This window comes from Tamandua tetradactyla, chromosome 6 (genome assembly GCF_023851605.1).
Source record: "Tamandua tetradactyla isolate mTamTet1 chromosome 6, mTamTet1.pri, whole genome shotgun sequence".
NCBI lineage: Eukaryota > Metazoa > Chordata > Mammalia > Pilosa > Myrmecophagidae > Tamandua > Tamandua tetradactyla.
The window spans coordinates 175,976,489-175,996,093 of NC_135332.1; the positions used below are offsets into that span (position 1 = coordinate 175,976,489).

The 19,605-nt window shown below is 36.3% G+C and overlaps 1 protein-coding gene across 8 annotated transcripts in view; it reads left to right on the forward strand.

Annotated features, from left to right (window-relative positions):
- EFR3A (EFR3 homolog A) overlaps nt 1-19,605 on the forward strand; it is a 163,400-nt gene that overhangs the window by 91,737 nt on the left and 52,058 nt on the right. For all 8 annotated transcript variants that reach the window (XR_013178526.1, XR_013178527.1, XR_013178528.1 and 5 more), the window contains 2 exons: nt 5,861-5,998; nt 13,372-13,450. Coding sequence is in view for 5 of the 8 variants with exons in the window: in XM_077167678.1 (XP_077023793.1) it covers nt 5,861-5,998; nt 13,372-13,450 (217 nt within the window). In the remaining 3 variants the exon portion in view is untranslated. The remainder of the gene's footprint in view (nt 1-5,860; nt 5,999-13,371; nt 13,451-19,605) is intronic.

The following is a 19,605-nucleotide window of genomic DNA, read 5'->3' on the forward strand; positions in this document are numbered from 1 at the left end:
TCAAAACAAAACAAAACAAAAACCTATAGCTCAGATGCAGCTTCATTCGGTGTTTTAATATGATTACTTTACAATTAGGTATTATTGTGCTGTCCATTTTTGAGTTTTTGTATCTAGTCCTGTTACACCGTCTGTATCCCTTCAACTCCAATTGGCCATTATCTTACCCTGTTTCGACCTCCTGCTGGACTCTGTTATCAAGGACATATTCCAAATTTATTCTCGAATGTCTGTTCACATCAGTGGGGCCATACAGTATTTGTCCTTTAGTTTTTGGCTAGACTCACTCAGCATAATGTTCTCTAGGTCCATCCATGTTATTACATGCTTCATAAGTTTATCCTGTCTTAAAGCTGCATAGTATTCCATCGTATGTATATACCAAAGTTTGTTTAGCCACTCTTCTGTTGATGGACATTTCGGCTGTTTCCATCTCTTTGCAATTGTAAATAACGCTGCTATAAACATTGGTGTGCAAATGTCCGTTTGTGTCTTTGCCCTTAAGTCCTTTGAGTAGATTCCCAGCAATGGTATTGCTGGGTCGTATGGCAATTCTATATTCAGCTTTTTGAGGAACCGCCAAACTGCCTTCCACAGTGGTTGCACCATTTGACATTCCCACCAACAGTGGATAAGTGTGCCTCTTTCTCCGCATCCTCTCCAGCACTTGTCATTTTCTCTTTTGTTGATAATGGCCATTCTGGTGGGTGTGAGATGATATCTCATTGTGGTTTTGATTTGCATTTCTCTAATGGCCAGGGACATTGAGCATCTCTTCATGTGCCTTTTGGCCATTTGTATTTCCTCTTCTGAGAGGTGTCTGTTCAGGTCTTTTTCCCATTTTGTAATTGGGTTGGCTGTCTTTTTGTTGTTGAGATGAACAATCTCTTTATAAATTCTGGATACTAGACCTTTATCTGATATATCATTTCCAAATATTGTCTCCCATTGTGAAGGCTGTCTTTCTACTTTCTTGATGAAGTTCTTTGATGCACAAAAGTGTTTAATTTTGAGGAGCTCCCATTTATTTATTTCCTTCTTCAGTGCTCTTGCTTTAGGTTTAAGGTCCATAAAACCGCCTCCAGTTGTAAGATCCATAAGATATCTCCCAACATTTTCCTCTATCTGTTTTATGGTCTTAGACCTAATGTTTAGATCTTTGATCCATTTTGAGTTAACTTTTGTATAGGGTGTGAGAGATGGGTCTTCTTTCATTCTTTTGCATATGGATATCCAGTTCTCTAGGCACCATTTATTGAAGAGACTGCTCTGTCCCAGGTGAGTTGGCTTGACTGCCTTATCAAAGATCAAATGTCCATAGATGAGAGGGTCTATATCTGAGCACTCTATTCGATTCCATTGGTCGATATATCTATCTTTATGCCAATACCATACTGTTTTGACCACTGTGGCTTCGTAATAGGCCTTAAAGTCCAGCAGTGTGAGACCTCCAGCTTCGTTTTTTTTCCTCAAGATGTTTTTAGCAATTCGGGGCACCCTGCCCTTCCAGATAAATTTGCTTATTGGTTTTTCTATTTCTGAAAAATAAGTTGTTGGGATTTTGATTGGTATTGCATTGAATCTGTAAATCAATTTAGGTAGGATTGACATCTTAACTGTATTTAGTCTTCCAATCCATGAACACGGTATGCCCTTCCATCTATTTAGTTCTTCTGTGATTTCTTTTAGCAGTTTTTTGTAGTTTTCTTTATATAGGTTTTTTGTCTCTTTAGTTAAATTTATTCCTAGGTATTTTATTCTTTTAGTTGCAATTGTAAACGGGATTCGTTTCTTGATTTCCCCCTCAGCTTGTTCATTACTAGTGTATAGAAATGCTACAGATTTTTGAATGTTGATCTTGTAACCTGCTACTTTGCTGTACTCATTTATTAGCTCTAGTAGTTTTGTTGTGGATTTTTCTGGGTTTTCTACGTATAGTATCATATCGTCTGCAAACAGTGATAGTTTTACTTCTTCCTTTCCAATTTTGATGCCTTGTATTTCTTTTTCTTGTCTAATTGCTCTGGCTAGAACCTCCAACACAATGTTGAATAATAGTGGTGATAGTGGACATCCTTGTCTTGTTCCTGATCTTAGGGGGAAAGTTTTCAATTTTTCCCCATTGAGGATGATATTAGCTGTGGGTTTTTCATATATTCCCTCTATCATTTGAAGGAAGTTCCCTTGTATTCCTATCTTTTGAAGTGTTTTCAACAGGAAAGGATGTTGAATCTTGTCGAATGCCTTCTCTGCGTCAATTGAGATGATCATGTGATTTTTCTGCTTTGATTTGTTGATATGGTGTATTACATTAATTGATTTTCTTATGTTGAACCATCCTTGCATACCTGGGATGAATCCTACTTGGTCATGATGTATAATTCTTTTAATGTGTTGTTGGATACGATTTGCTAGAATTTTATTGAGGATTTTTGCATGTGTATTCATTAGAGAGATTGGTCTGTAGTTTTCTTTTTTTGTAATATCTTTGCCTGGTTTTGGTATGAGGGTGATGTTGGCTTCATAGAATGAATTAGGCAGTTTTCCCTCCACTTCAATTTTTTTGTAGAGTTTGAGGAGAATTGGTACTAATTCTTTCTGGAACGTTTGGTAGAATTCACATGTGAAGCCATCTGGTCCTGGACTTTTCTTTTTAGGAAGCTTTTGAATGACTAATTCAATTTCTTTACTTGTGATTGGTTTGTTGAGGTCATCTATGTCTTCTTGAGTCAAAGTTGGTTGTTCATGTCTTTCCAGGAACCCGTCCATTTCATCTAAATTGTTGTATTTATTAGCGTAAAGTTGTTCATAGTATCCTGTTATTACCTCCTTTATTTCTGTGAGGTCAGTAGTTATGTCTCCTCTTCCATTTCTGATCTTATTTATTTGCATCCTCTCTCTTCTTCTTTTTGTCAATCTTGATAGGGGCCCATCAATCTTATTGATTTTCTCATAGAACCAACTTCTGGTCTTATTGATTTTCTCTACTGTTTTCATATTTTCAATTTCATTTATTTCTGCTCTGATCTTTGTTATTTCTTTCCTTTTGCTTGCTTTGGGATTAGTTTGCTGTTCTTTCTCCAGTTCTTCCAATTGAACAGTTAATTCCTGCATTTTTGCCTTTTCTTCTTTTCTGATATAGGCATTTAGGGCAATAAATTTCCCTCTTAGCACTGCCTTTGCTGCATCCCATAAGTTTTGATATGTTGTGTTTTCATTTTCATTTGCCTCGAGGTATTTACTAATTTCTCTTGCAATTTCTTCTTTGACCCACTCGTTGTTTAAGAGTGTGTTGTTGAGCCTCCAGGTATTTGTGAATTTTCTGGCATTCCGCCTTTTATTGATTTCCAACTTCATTCCTTTATGATCCGAGAAAGTGTTGTGTATGATTTCAATCTTTTTAAATTTGTTAAGACTTGCCTTGTGACCCAGCATATGGTCTATCTTTGAGAATGATCCATGAGCACTTGAGAAAAAGGTGTATCCTGCTGTTGTGGGATGTAATGTCCTATAAATGTCTGTTAAGTCTAGCTCCTTTATAGTAATATTCAGATTCTCTATTTCTTTATTGATCCTCTGTCTAGATGTTCTGTCCATTGATGAGAGTGGGGAATTGAAGTCTCCAACTATTATGGTATTTGTGTCTATTTCCCTTTTCAGTGTTTGCAGTGTATTCCTCACGTATTTTGGGGCATTCTGGTTCGGTGCATAAATATTTATGATTGTTATGTCTTCTTGTTTAATTGTTCCTTTTATTAGTATATAGTGTCCTTCTTTGTCTCTTTTAACTGTTTTACATTTGAAGTCTAATTTGTTGGATATTAGTATAGCCACTCCTGCTATTTTCTGGTTGTTATTTGCATGAAATATCTTTTCCCAACCTTTCACTTTCAACCTATGTTTATCTTTGGGTCTAAGATGTGTTTCCTGTAGACAGCATATAGAAGGATCCTGTTTTTTAATCCATTCTGCCAATCTATGTCTTTTGATTGGGGAATTCAGTCCATTAACATTTAGTGTTATTACTGTTTGGATAATATTTTCCTCTACCATTTTGCCTTTTGTATTATATATATCATATCTGACTTTCCTTCTTTCTACACTCTTCTCCATACCTCTCTCTTCTGTCTTTTCGGTTCTGACTCTAGTGCTCCCTTTAGTATTTCTTGCAGAGCTGGTCTCTTGCTCACAAATTCTTTCAGTGACTTTTTGTCTGAGAATGTTTTAATTTCTCCCTCATTTTTGAAGGATAATTTTGCTGGATATAGGAGTCTTGGTTGGCAGTTTTTCTCTTTAATAATTTAAATATATCATCCCACTGTCTTCTAGCCTCCATGGTTTCTGCTGAGAAATCTACGCATAGTCTTATTGGGTTTCCCTTGTATGTGATGGATTGTTTTTCTCTTGCTGCTTTCAAGATCCTCTCTTTCTCTTTGACCTCTGATATTCTAACTAGTAAGTGTCTTGGAGAACGCCTATTTGGGTCTAATTTCTTTGGGGTGCGCTGCACTTCTTGGATCTGTAATTTTAGGTCTTTCATAAGAGTTGGGAAATTTTCAGTGAAAATTTCTTCCATTAGTTTTTCTCCTCCTTTTCCCTTCTCTTCTCCTTCTGGGACACCCACAACACGTATATTTGTGCGGTTCATATTGTCCTTGAGTTCCCTGATACCCTGTTCAAATTTTTCCATTCTTTTCCCGATAGTTTCTGTTTGTTTTTGGAATTCAGATGTTCCATCCTCCAAATCACTAATTCTATCTTCTGTCTCTTTGAATCTATCATTGTAGGTATCCATTGTTTTTTCTATCTTTTCTACTTTGTCCTTCACTTCCATAAGTTCTGTGATTTGTTTTTTCAGTTTTTTTATTTCTTCTTTATGTTCAGCCCATGTCTTCTTCATGTCCTCCCTCAATTTATCGATTTCGTTTTTGAAGAGGTTTTCCATTTCTGTTCGTATATTTAGCATTAGTTGTCTCAGCTCCTGTATCTCATTTGAACTATTGGTTTGTTCCTTTGACTGGGCCATATTTTCAATTATTTGAGCGTGATCCGTTATCATCTGTTGGCGTCTGCGCATTTAGACAGATTTCCCTGGGTATTGGATCCAAAAGTTTGGAAGATTTTTCTGTGAAATCTCTGGGTTCTGTTTTTCTTATCCTGCCCAGTAGGTGGCGCTCGTGGCACACATTTGTCTGCAGGTCCCACCAGTAAAAGGTGCTGTGGGACCTTAAACTTTGGAAAACTCTCGCCGTCCGGGGGGTTCGCTATCCGAAGCGGCTTGAGCCGGCCCGGGGTCTGAACGCAGGGAGGGTTGCTGGTCGCCGCAGCCCGGGAAAGAGCCCGTCCGAATTTCCTAGTTGGCCCTGGGCAACAAGCGTGGCGGGAGGGCGCCAGCGGCAGCGGCCCGCCCGAGAGAGTGCACGTTCCCCGGGAGTCACGGGTTTGGAAGGGGCCTCCCCCACCCGTCACCGTTCTCCACGGCCTGGGGATTTCCGATCCAATTCTCTCAGTTGGTCCGGGGGGCTGCGCGTGGTGTGGGTGCCAGCCGCCTTGGTTTCAGGGGACCGCCTCTCCAATTCTCCCAGCCGGCCTGGGAAGGGAGTAACTCCGGCTGCTGTTGCGTATATTATCTATGTCAAGGATGTTTTGTTGCAAAGAAGTTATGCAGCTCAATTTAATTCTATTTGAAAGATGATATGAATAACTTTAGTGGCGTTATATTCATGGATTTAGAATTGTTTTAAGTTGTTTCAGGATAAAAAGAAAATGTCATTTTAACATTTCTGAGAGGTAAGATCCATTCCCTTCTGTTAGAACTTGTGTCAGGATTCTTACCTTAGTTTTTCTCTCTCATTTTCAGTCGAATAGGCCCTCCTTCTTCTCCTTCCACAGCTGAGAAAGAAGAGAATCCTTCTGTGTTGGCTGAGAACTGCTTCAGAGAACTTCTGGGTCGGGCAACCTTTGGGAATATGAATAATGCTGTCAGACCAGTTTTTGCGTAAGTAGTGACAGTTTTCCTGTTTATTTGTGGCTTTGCTCTGTTAACTCTTAATTTATCTGCAGAAGACGAGTACTTTTTTACTTGTATGAGGGAGTTATTAATGGAACCAGTATAGCATTGTGGAAGGAGCAGAGTCAGACATCATACTGATTCAACCACTTAACCCATTTATTCCCCTTTAAATATGAAATATTTATATCTGCATCATTCAACTTGAATTTCTCTTTAAAACCTGAAATGCATATGTGCACTAAAATACCAAAACAGAGTCCAAGTGTGCTGTGTCTTGTTTCACTAACTTCTGTGGTTAGTTCCTCCCACTCCATGGCATCTGTTCTTTGGCTTTTTTGTTTGTTTGATTTTATGCCATATCTGGGCTGCATTAGACCATATCTAATTCTGAGAGTAAATTTCAACTTATAGCTAGTGACTAATCAGAGTAAAGGGTGTTAAATATCTCATTGGCACTTACATGCTATCCTTCAGGCAAAATGCATTTGTGAACTCTGAGTTTCTCCTTTAGACATTATCTCCCAAGCTCTATCAAAACCTTCATGTTCTTATTTAGTCAACATGTAACAAATCTTCTATTGTATAATAGTCTGCATAATTTTTGCTAGTTTTCCATTTGTTGACCATTTGCTGTGTAATTTTCTCTTGAAGTCTTATATCTTCATGATTTTAATATTTTTATGTCATGAATAAATTACACTAAATATGACATCCATATTTCTTTTTTTAAGGTAGATGTTCATAGCCCTAGGGTTCAGTGTTGATCTTGAATTAAAGAAGCTATATAAACCACAAAATTATATTCAAAATTAGAGAATTGTTAAATTATCAAAAGAGATCTGTGATCCCCTTAAAAAATCATCTGAGAGCTACTATTTAAAAACTCTGTGGGGTTATGAAAGTACTACTAAGAAATAAGCTGAATTGTTCTTTGTGAAAGTTAATCAGGTAGAGCTGTTTAAGATGGATTTGAACCAGGATCCATATATTAAGAAGGTATTGTAATAAAATTCTGTAAGAACCTGAACTGTGATGAGAAGTAATCGGTAGCATGCATGAGGAGGTAAGTAAAATTTAAGTTTTCTGTCTCTTAATAGAGCAGAATTTCAACTGTCTGGAATAAGTAGTAGTTCACTTTAATTTCAGGGAATTTTGCAACCTCTTTTATTTCTAAATGCCTTACTTCAGGTGGTTATTTTTTTACTTCACCTAACTCTCCTTTACTTTAGTTTAAACCTGCAGTTTTCTCTGTTCTGCTTTATTTGGAAAAAAAAAAGTCCTTCTATAGAAGTCCTAGATGCTGAAAATGTCTTCTGTGACCGCTTTTAAAAAATGTGATATTCAAATTTGTTAAATCAGTTATTTTCTTTACTAGATTAAGTAATGGTTGAAATAAAGAACCTGCTTCGATATTGAACTAAAGCATTCTTTGTAAGCAAAATAAAATTTCTAGAGCAATTTTTTTCCCATCTTCAGAACCACTTCTTCTCTTTCATCACATAGTTGTGTATTCATCATCATGATCATTTTTAGAACATTTGCATCCCTCCAGAAAGAGAAACAAAAAGAAAAAACCCGTACATCACATACCCTTCACTCCTCCCTCTCATTGACCAGTAGTATTGCAATCTACCTGATTTTTTTAACCCTCATCCCCCCTATTATTTATTTATTTTTTTGTCCTTATTTTTTTTACTCATCTGTCCAAACCCTATATACAAGGAGCATCAGACAGAGAAGGTAACATCTCGACTCTGTTGTGAAATCTCTCAGCCACTGAAACTTTATTTTGTCTCTTTCCCCTTTTGGTCAAGAAGGCTTTCTCAATCCCATGAAGCCAGGTCCCAGCTCATCCCCGGAGTCCTATCCTACATTGCCAAGGAGATTTACACCCCTGTGAATCACATCCTATGTAGCAGGGAGGGCAGTTAGTTCACCTCCAAAGTTGGTTTAGAGAGAGGCCACATCTGAGCAACAAAAGAGGTTCTCGGGGTGATTTTGAGGCATAATCATAAGTATGCTTAGCTTCTCCTTTGCAGGAATAAGTGTCTGAGGGGCAAGCCCCAAGACCAGCGGTTCAGCCTATTGAATTAATTGTCACCACTGCTCGTGAGAATTTCAGGAATTCCCCATAGGGGAAGTTTAATATTTCCTCCTTTTTCCCCCATCCTCCAAAGGGACTTTGCAAACGCTTTTTTATTCTCTGCCCAAATTACTCTGGGATATACTGGGGCATCACACTAACCTGAACAAACCAATAAGATCTCACTCCCTGGTAAAGATTCCATGTAATTATGATATTTGAATAAACTGACCATACAAGTTGAATTAGATTATGTGCTACCAAAAATATAAATTTTGCACCAAATAAACATCCCTTCATTTGGTCTTACACAGATGTTGAAGTTTTAAAATAATATCGTCCTTTACCCTATATTCTAATTTACCTTAGTCCTATCTGTATCAGCTTCATTTCTATCTCTATTCAAAGTCTGATCACTTTTTCAACTTTTAAGCAGCTGCTGTATGGGCTAATGCTGACTTTCACAGCTTCAGAGCTCTAACACTGAGTCTCAGGCGTCACACAAATACCCAGTGTCACAGGGAATGACCAGGTCACACACAAATAGCTCAGCATCTCAGAATTTGGAAATAACAGTTATGACTCTGCAAATAGATGTGACTACTGTAAGAGCTTACAATGTAGAAACCTTCACAATAGGCCCCAACCTGATCACCTGTGCTCTGGATTAAAGTGCTCCAAACTTGCCTTTTATAATCGGTCCATCTGAGTGAGGCATGATATTTGCCTTTTTGTTTCTGACACTTCATTCAATATACTGTCCTAAAGGTGCATTTACCTAGTTGCATGCCTCGTGACTTCATTCCTTCTTGCAGCCACACAGCCACTTTCTGGAGTCATCCATTAACTAGAAATGAAATATTTTTGTTTTTCTTTAAAAAAAAATATTTTGTTTTAAGACTAATCCTTATAAATGACAAAATATTTCTATATGGTACTAATTTCTTAAGGTATTAGCTACACAGCTAACATTTTTACTGTAGCTAAAAGAAAATATTGGTTCATGTGTCATTGAAAAATTCTATTCTTATTGCGTATTGTTTCATATATTATCAAACTTAATTTTACATTGAAAAGAAAATTATTAATATGAAGGTAAATGTGATTTTAATAATATGTTTCCTGTGTAAAACATTTTTGTTTTTCTTTCTCTCCACTCTCTTCTTAAATAACAGTTGACCCAGGAATCTGCCTATTTTGTGTTTTTAAACTGTTCAAAAAACTATTAGTGGAAAGTGTTCAGCTCAAAGTTTCAGTGTTTGGGAAACTTAATAGATTAGGAATAAAGTGCAGTGTTTCAGTTAGAGTTATATCATAAGGTTATGGTCATGAATTAAGTATCAAAAATCCTTTTTGAATGTTTAGAACCTATAAAAATTAGCCTGACATTTTTTAGACTACACATCACATCCATAGTTGTTGAATAATGGGCAAAATTTGGACACAGGAATAGCAGGGGAAATGAGAGAGAAATGAAAGGTTGAGATCAGAGTTAACATTTTCAGTGTCAAACATTGTGCTTCATGATTTCTCTTGCTTTATCTCATTTAACGCTCACAGTATAGTTATCCTCAGGGGAAAAGGTATTCTTCACACACCTTTGTAGGTGAGAAGACTGAGACAGACAGTTAAACCAGGGCTATAAACTTTTTTATGTTCTTTAGATTGCCTAATTTTTTCCTCGACATTTGTAAAATGCTGTTGAAATTTAACTTTGACATTTGGAAATAAAATTAGACATCTGGAGATAGAATGTCAAAAAGCTTTGATTAAAAAAAAAGCTTTGATAAAAGTTCCATGCTTGGTCATGCTTCTTAAACTTTTCCACAAAAATTGGTGGTATAAATTGGATATATTTGACCCGAGATTGTAGGGAAGTAGCTCAAAATAAGGAACTGGAAAGTACTTTAATGTCTAATGTTTTATTTTACATATTATTAGAGCTTTTTTATACCATTTATAGTATCTTCTTCATGATTTTTGTTTATATAAAAATAAAGGATTGTTTTTTTCTGAAAGATCTGAGTGAAAGTGTTCCAGCCGAAAATTTTGACACCTTAATCGTACTCCTCTTATAGATCTCCCTCTAGTGTTCATAAAAAATAATTTTTGTTCAGACTGATCTGGTGTATTTTGTGATCAGTTCTTGTTTTAGAAGTGGTTAAGCTGATGTTTTATTTTTTTGGCTTTCAAACAGCTCATGTAGTTGAGTTTGTTTGTGACTCTACTTGTTCTTCCCCACTGTGCCTCAGTGACCCTCAATATGAAACTCCCTACCTACCTTAGAAGAGTTTTTTGAGAAATTGTTTATAGAAATCTAGGACAGTGATTCTCAGAAGTCCTAGTGTTCCTGAGTTGCTTGTTGAAAGTGTAAAGATCTTGGGCCGCAATGCCTTGTATCTTATGGGAGAGGATGAGAGGAGAGTCTAGAAAGCTGCTGCTTGTTGTTTTTAATCAAATCCCAAGATGATTTTCATGCGTGTTATCTAAGAAGCATGATTTGAGAGTTACTGGTTTCAGGGGATTAGTGGGGATGGTCCCTTAGGAGATGAGCCTTCTATTTTACAGATAAATTGTTTATTATTTTAAAATTACTTCCTCTTTTTCTCCTTACAGAACTCACAGAAAAAAAAATAGTATCTGGTTATTGCCTCTGCCCCCTTACCTTCCATGCTCCTTGTCACACTGCACTGTGGCTTCTAACCCCATCAATATGTTGTAACTCCTCTTATGAAAGTGACCAGTGCATTTGACCTCAAACATTTTACACTCTTCTTTCCTGTCTCACTGGCTGGCTTTATTCCTGGTCTCCCTTTTCACTTAACTCCTTAGTATTTTTCTCCAAGAATTTCTTCATTTCTCATTCTAAAATTTCTTTTATTTTCATGATTATAATTACTTACTAACATTTTAATTAAGTCCAAGTCTATATATCTAGGTCCCAACTTTCTTTTAAAATTTCTGTTATTTCCAAATGGGTAAAATTGACATCTTGATGGTGCTGAGTCCCTTCATCTACTTAGGTGTTTAATGTCTTTCTGTAAAGTTTTATAATAATCTCATGAGGGTCTTTTATTAGATCTTTTTTTTTTTTTTTTTTGCTATAGAAAAAGTCATCTAAAAATTGCGTTTTTGGTTATTTACATAAATGAAGTTGATTTTTATGTATGAATCTTCTACTGGCTGATTTTTGTATAAATTCTCATTAATTCTAAGAATGTGTTTTAAGATTTTTTTGAATTTTCTGTCTTTAATCATTTGTGGCTAATGATAGCTTTGTTTCTTTCCTATCCTTACACCTTTTGCTTATTTTTTCCTGTAACTTTTAGTTCTTATCATATTATACTCACTGTATTGTGAAGTAAAATGGTAATATTGATCTAGTCTTGTTCCTATTTGAAGGGAACAATTTTAACATTTTGCATTGAGTTTGATGTTGTTGAGATTTTATTATTTATTTTTAAAATAGAAAACCTTTATTGGTTTAAGACATTCTCTCATTTCTAGCTTAACGCCTGTTTTTAAAATCACAATTTTTTGGAATGCCTTTTCTGTATCAATTTCTCTTTTTTTTTTTTTTTTTTTTATTGAGGCTTAGGAAACTTAACATTCATTTTTTATATAAATTTTAAATTTAAGTATTTTATTTTTCCTTTCTCCTTAGGAATACCAGGTTAAACTCTTCTAGACTTTGTTTTTGGCTAGTATTTTAGTTAATTTTTTTTTAACTCCGTAAGTTAGGTATTATTACTATTTTATTCAGTCAGTGTTTCCATTTGTTTATCAGAGTTTTCAGTTTCTTTGCTTAATATTCCTTTTGTCATTTCTGTCCTTTCTTTGCAAATAATTTACTTCCTTTTTCTTGAAATAAAACCTCCCAAAATTCTTTTATAGAATGCCTTTATTTTACCCTCATTGTAGACTTCTTTTCAATCAATACTTTGAAGGTATTGTTTGCTTTGCCCTGCCTTCTGTTGTTGCTACTGGGAAGTGACAGTTTAGTTCTATTTCCTTGAGAAGCGAACTATTATTTTTCTTAGATTGCTGTTGAAATCTTCTCTTTGTCTTTATGGATTTCCTAAATTTGAAAATTAGGATTTCTCTTGTTTTGTTTTTTAATTAGAAATTTTGTTAATGGCTCCTTAAATAAAGCTTCTTCTCATCTTATCTTTGCTCTCTTTCTTGAACTCTGATTAGAAGTGTTTATTAAGCTTTCTGTCTCTGTATTTCATGTTCTTTTACATTCTCTTGCATATTGTTTAATTTTTTGGCTTCTCTATGCTGCATTCTAGGATATTTTTCTAGATGTAGTCACTAATTCTGTCAACATTTTTGCCAAATTGATGTTTAAACTGTTTTAAGTTTCTAGTGTCAGTATTACAGTTTTTCATATGTGAAACTTGTATCTGGTTGGTTTTTTTTTTTTTTTAATCTGTCTGGTCATCTGTGATATACTTTTTTTTCCATTGCCATAATTTCAACACCTTTTCTTTCTCTAAATATGAAAATAAATAATTTTAAAAGTTGAATCCATTAATTCTAAGAATATCTCCAGCTCTCAAGAATTGGATTCTGCCACTCCTTATTTACTTTGTATGTTCTGTGAATTTTAATTTTGAGCTCACATTCATTGTAACTTTATTTGTAGGAATTTTTTGAGGCTGGATTTATGTTGTGCTCCGTAGAGGAGGTTTTCTGTTTTGCTCTGCTGGAGGCATCAGTGCACTGTTACCCAATCACCACTCTGAACTACAGTCTGGTCTTAGATTTCTGAGCCACAGGGTGTGAATTCCATCTCGTTCCCTGGTCACAGCCTTCCTGTGGGTGATGGTAGATTTCTCTGGAGAGACTTTTATTTTTGCTCGTTCTCTTCAGAACCAAGGCTGAGACAGGTAAGCTTCTTGACAGTCTTCCTTCCACTGCAGAAGATCTCCCCGATTCACTGAGGATATCATTGTTTAGGAGTCATAAATCCTTATCTTCTTGTAGAATTTGAGCCGAGGGACTCATCATTCTTGTCAGCTCATCTACGTGTTTAAAAATCTTACATATATATAATTTCCCCCCTAGCATGTTGTCCTTTTATGCCAGGGTTTGGTAGTTGGAGCAAATATGTATCATATTTTTGGAAATGGAAGGAAACCTTGTCTTAAAAATGTCTTTCTTTAGATAATATATTTTGGCTGTTAAACTTTGTATATTGTTGAGAGTTCTAGAGAAAGAAAGTATAATAAAAATAGGGAATTCTCAAAGTAATTTTTTTAATTATTTACAGGCATTTAGACCATCATAAACTATGGGATCCCAATGAATTTGCAGTTCACTGCTTTAAAATTATAATGTATTCTATTCAGGTAAGGTTTGGTTAAATATTTATTTTACTTATATAAGCAATTTTATTTCTATATAAGTCATGAAACAGATATATAAGACTATAAGGTATAAAACGTGTTCTTTATTTAATTGTTTTATCTCATGTATTTTCATTTGCCACCTATTTTCTTATTTGTGAAGTGTAAGAGATATCCAGTTAAAAGAAATAGTGTGCTACAGTATTTCTGTGATAAAAAGGCATTGGATTTAATATTTTTAATAGCATGTAGTTGATAGTAACAACATTTGATTGATGGATTGGATTCTTTTAATTTCCATTTACCATAAAATTGATATAGTAATAATTCTTAAGTAATATATATATATATTTTAACTTTTCTATTGTATAATATAGATAGATAGATAGATAGATGATAGATAGATGATAGATAGATAGATAGATAGATAGATTAGATAGATAGATAGATAGATAGATAGATAGATAGATAGATAGATATACAGAGGAAAGAAAGAAAGAAGTGATAGTTTTCAAATAACTCTCCAAGAAGTGGTTACAGGACAGATCCCAGAGTTTGTCATGGGTTACCATATGATCCTCTCAGATACAGAATATAAGAGACTAGAAGGAATAAATATTTTTTTATCATCACAATCAACTTTTTTTTCCTTTTTTTGTAAAAAATAACATATATACAAAAAAAGCAGTAAATTTCTAAGCACATCACCACAATTAGTTGTAGAACATATTTCAGAGTTTGGCATGGCTTACAATTCCACAATTTTAGGTTTTACTTCTGTCTGCTCTGAGATACTGGAGACTAAAAGAGATACCAATTTAATGATTCAACAATCATATTCATTTGTTAAATCCTATCTTCTCTGTATAACTCCATCATCACCTTTGATCTTTCTGTCCCTCTTTTTTAGGGGTGTTTGGCTGTGGCCATTCTAACTTTTTCATTTTGGAAGAGTCTGTCACTAATATGGGGTAGAGAGAATGAACTATCTGATGTTCTGGAGAGGCTGGGCCCTCTGGGTTTCAGAACTTACCTGGTCTAGGAACCCATCTGGAGGTTGTAGGTTTCTGGCAAATTACTCTAGTGCCTGGAACCCTTGTGGAATCTTATATATTGCCCTAGGTGTTCTTTAGGATTGGCTGGAATGGTCCTGATTGGGGTTTGGCAGGTTATGATAGGTAGCAAGGCTTAACTGAAGCTTGCCTAAGAGCAACCCCCAGAGTAGCCTCTTGACTCTATTTGAACTCTCTCTGACACTGATAACCTGGCTTGTTACATTTCTTTTCCCTCTTTTGGCCAGGATAGGTTGTTGATCCCATGGTGCCAGATCTAGATTCATCCCTGGGAGTCATATCCCATGCCACCAGGGAGATTTTCACACCTGGATGTCACGACCCACGTGGAGGGAGGGCAATGATTTCAGTTACATAGTTGGGTTTAGAAAGACTGAGGCCACATCTGAACAACAAAAGAGGTCCTCCAGAAGTAACTCTCAGGCATACCTATAGGTAGGCTAAGCTTCTTTGCTACTTGCATAAGCTTCACAAGAGTAAACCTCAATTCTTAAGTAATATTTTAATGTCTTTGCATAAAATATTGAACTTGCTAGCTCTGATCAGGATTTAACATTTTTATGGGATTATTTAAATATAGTTTCAAAATTTGTGATTTAGGGCATATGACGGTGGCTCAGTGGCAGAATTCTTACCTGCCATGCCTGAGACCTGGGTTTGATTCCTGGTGCCTGCCTATGTGGGGAAAAAAAAAACAGTGATTTAGGGAAAGTATTTTGTTTAAACCTTCTCTTTAAGGTTTATCTTTTGTGTTAAGTCAACTTCTTGAAGGTGTAAGATGATGTGCTTAAAAACTGGGCTCCGGGATCAGACTTGTATTTGCATTTAGGGCATCATACCTTATTTTGTATGACCTTGGGCAGGTCACCTAACTTTTGAAAATGTATCTTATTTGCACTGTGACATGCACAGAGTAATTGACCAAAATCTACCTCATAGGGCTGTTTATTTGGAAGAAATGGGATAATGTAAATAAAGACCTTAGAGCAGTCACTAGCACTTGGTTACCTCTGAATGAAAAGGCTTTTATCATCCATATTGTTATATTCACACTCTGTATTATCCCTGGAAACATCATTTGAGGAGTAGTAAAAATAATATTTATTATGTGCTTTTCATATTATAGACACACTATTTTTGATGCTTTATGCAAATAACCTCATTTAATTGCCACGATGATTCTATGAGGTGATTGTTGTTATTTTTTTAAATATTAGATGTGAGGCACAGAGAGGCTTAATAACTTTCTTGAACTGTGCCCTATTGAGCTATTAAGTGATGGAGACAAAATTTGATCTTGAGGAAATCCATTTCTAGGGCTTACATATATAACCAGTATCTCTTGTTGCTTCTTCAAGCTATTGATCCATTAAACACTGCTTTAAAGATCATTATAAGGGTGAATTTTAATGATTCCCCAGTAAACCTAATTTAAAAAACATATAGTGTGGGGCGCAATGGTGGCTTAGCAGGCAGGATTCTCGCCTGCCATGCCAGAGACCCAAGTTCGATTCCCAGTGCCTGTCCATGTCAAAAAATAAAAATAAAAATAACCATATAGTGTGGTCTTCTGGAGAGATGGCAGAGTAGGTAGGGTACACTGGATTCACCCTTGCTCTGTCAGACAACAGAAAGGGGATAGAAACAAATGACCAGAAGTGCAGTTCCATGGTGTGAGTGACTGGAGAGGGTCCGCTGCATTTCATAGGGAGGGTCTGGACAAGAGAAGTAGGGAGATTGGAACAGGAAGAATGGGGTGAGTCTCTCTGACTGAGACCCCACCTGGAATGGGTTATGGTGTGCAAGGGATCTGTGGGTCTGACGGAATGGACCGTCCCTGCACTCCACCCTGCCCCAGGAGCTATCTTGGGAAACCTCCCCACACAAACCTGCGGCTGGCAGCACAGATGGGAAGCTCAGAGGTGTGCCTAGTTACCCACAGCAAAAAGTCGCTCTGCCAGTCCACCCCCTGGGCATCACGAATAGCCATCCTATTGGGTGCTGTGGCCTGCTGCCCTGCCAGGTGCTGTGCCCTGTCCCACGTACCTGACCACTCTCTCTGCTGTGCACTGTGAACAGTCCCCTCAGCCGCACGTATCTTCCTTCTAAGCTGACCACTACTGTGGAGGAGAGACAGGGAAAAGGTGGCTCAGGAGCCCCACCTGTTGGGAAGATGTGGTAAGGGCAGCCGGGCAAAATCCCTATCTACCTAGAATTTGTTGTTGTGCATGGTTTGGGAGTCAAGCCCAGGTCTCCTGGGTGGCAGGCAGGTAATCTGTCACTAAACTACTTGTGCACCCCTGCCTCACTTTTAATAGACACTCAAGTAGAACTGTATCCCCTCCATGAGATCTTGGCCTTGGTTTGGCAAGGAATTACCGACATGCCAGTTGCAAAAGGAGATTTACAATGGAAGTCCAGCCAAATGCAAAACCTTCAATGAGTGGAGGAAATCAACTTACAAAATAACCCTATTAAAATAATTAAATGCCCTGAATGCAACAGAAAAGCACAAAGAATGTGAAGATTCAGGCAGACATGACCCAGCCTAATGACTAAATCAAATCATAAAGGATACGGAATTTGGAACAACTAATCAAGGCTATTTATAATGACATAAGGGACATTAAGGATCCATTAGAAGAGCATAAAGAAGATTTGAAAGAATAAATAGAAAAATAGCAGCTCTTCTAGAAATGATAGATATTGTAGACCAAATTAGAAATATACTATATATATCCAAAATGAGGTTCGTGAAGCAGTAAGAAGAATAGGCAAGCTAGAATACAGAACAATCGAACTCGAGCCCACAAAAGAACAAATGGCAAGAAAGGTGGAAAAATGGAAATGAATTTCAGGGAAATCATGGACAATGTGAAGCACACAAATATAAGAATCTTCAGTGTCTGAGAAGAAGAAAAGAAGAGTAAAGGGCTAGAAAGGTTAGTTAAAGATATAATGGGGGAAAACTTCCAGGTCTTTATAAAAGATATAAATATACAAACCAGAGGAGCCTAATGAACCCCAAATAGAATAAATCCAAGCCTACTCCAAGAAACATACTAAGCAGATTATCAGATGTTGAAGCAGAAAGTTTTGAAAGCAGCAAGAGAAAAGCAATTCATGACATACAAGGGAAACCACATAAGACTGAGTTTGGACTGCTCGACAGACACCATGGAGTCAAGAAGGCAGTGGTATGATGTATTTAAGATACTGCTAAAATTGATGGGCCCTGGCTAGGCTGACATAGAAAAAAAGAGAGAGGATGCAAATTAAAAAAATCAGAGAGGGGGTTGTTAACCATGGACCCTAAAGAAAAAAAATATATCCTAATAGTATACCATGAACAACTACACACCAACAAAGTAGACAACTTAGATAAAATGCACAAATTCCTAAAAGCACACAAAGTACCTATACTGTCTTGAGAACAAATGCAAGATCTCAGCAAACTAATTATAAGTAAAGAGATTCAGTCATCAAAAATCTTCCTAAAAAAGAAAAACCCATGGCCAGATGGCTTCATAGGGGAATTTTATCACATATTCCAAGCAGAAGTAACACCAGTCCTGCTCAAAGTTTTTCAAAAAATTGAGGTAAAATGAATGCTACCTAACTCATTTCATGAGGTTAACATCACTCTAATACCAAAACCAGATAAGGACTCTACAAGAAATGAAAACTGACAACCAATCTCCCTAATGAAAATTGATGCAAAAATTCTCCACAAAATACTAGCCAATCAAATCCAATGATGACACATCAACAGAATTATACATCATGTCCAGGTGGAGCTCACACTAGAAATGAAAGGGTGGTTCGACACAAGAAAATCAATCAACATAATAGCACATTAAGAAATCAAAAGGGAAAAATCACCTGATCACATCATTTGACACAGAAAAATCATTTGACAAAATTCATTATCCTTTCCTGATAAAAACACTTCAAAATGTAGGAATCAAAGGAAATTTCTTCAGCACAGTAATGCACATACATGAAAAACTATAGCCAGCATCATACTTAATAGTGAGAAATCGAAAGCATTACCCCTAAGATTGGGATCAAGACAAATGTGACCATCATCACCACTGTTACTCAGCATTGCACTAGAACTCCTAGCTAGAGCAGTCAGGCAGGAGAAGGAAATAAATGGCATCCAGATCAGAAAGGAAGAAGTAAAACTTTCATTATTTGCAGATGACATGATCCTGTATTTTGAAAACCCAGAGAAATCTACAATAAAGCTACTTGAGCTAATAAAGAAATTAAGCAAAGTATTGGGATATAAGATTAATGTGCAAAAATCAGTAATTTTTTTTACACAAGTAAAGACCTGACTGAGGAGACAATTAAGGAAAAAAGTCCATTCAAAAGAGCAATCAAAAGAATCAAGGATCTAGGAATAAGGACTTGTACATAGAAAAGTATAAAACACTACTAAAAGAAGTAAAAAATTGACCCAAATACATGAGCATGGGAAAGACATCCCATGCTCATGGATGGGAAAGTTGAATATTAACGTGTTAGTTCTTCTGAAATTGATTTACAGATTCATGCAAAACTAATCAAAATTCCAACAACCCATTTTGAAGACTTGGAAAAGCTGGTTACCAAATTTATTTGGAAGGGAAAGAACCTTGAATAGCTAAAACAATCCTAAAAATGAAGAGTGAAGCTGGAGGATTACACGTTCTGATTTTAAAGCCTACTATAAAGCCACAGTAGTCAAAACAGTGTTATTGGCACAGAGGTAACCAATGGAATCAAATCGAATGTGCAGAAATAGACTGCCAAATCTGTGGTAAGTCGATCTTCAACAAGGATTCCAAATCCACTAAACTGGGACAGAATTGTCTTCTGAGTAAATGGGCGTGGGAGAACTGGGTATCACTTGTCAAAAGAATGAAGGAGGACCCCTACCTTACATGATATACACAAATGGAATCAAAGACTTAAATCTAAGAGCCAGTACCATAAAACTCCTAAAAGAAAATGTAGGAAACATCTTCAAGACCTAACAATAGGCAGTAGCCTCTTAAACTTTTACCCAAAGCAAAAGCAACAAAAGAAAAAACAGAC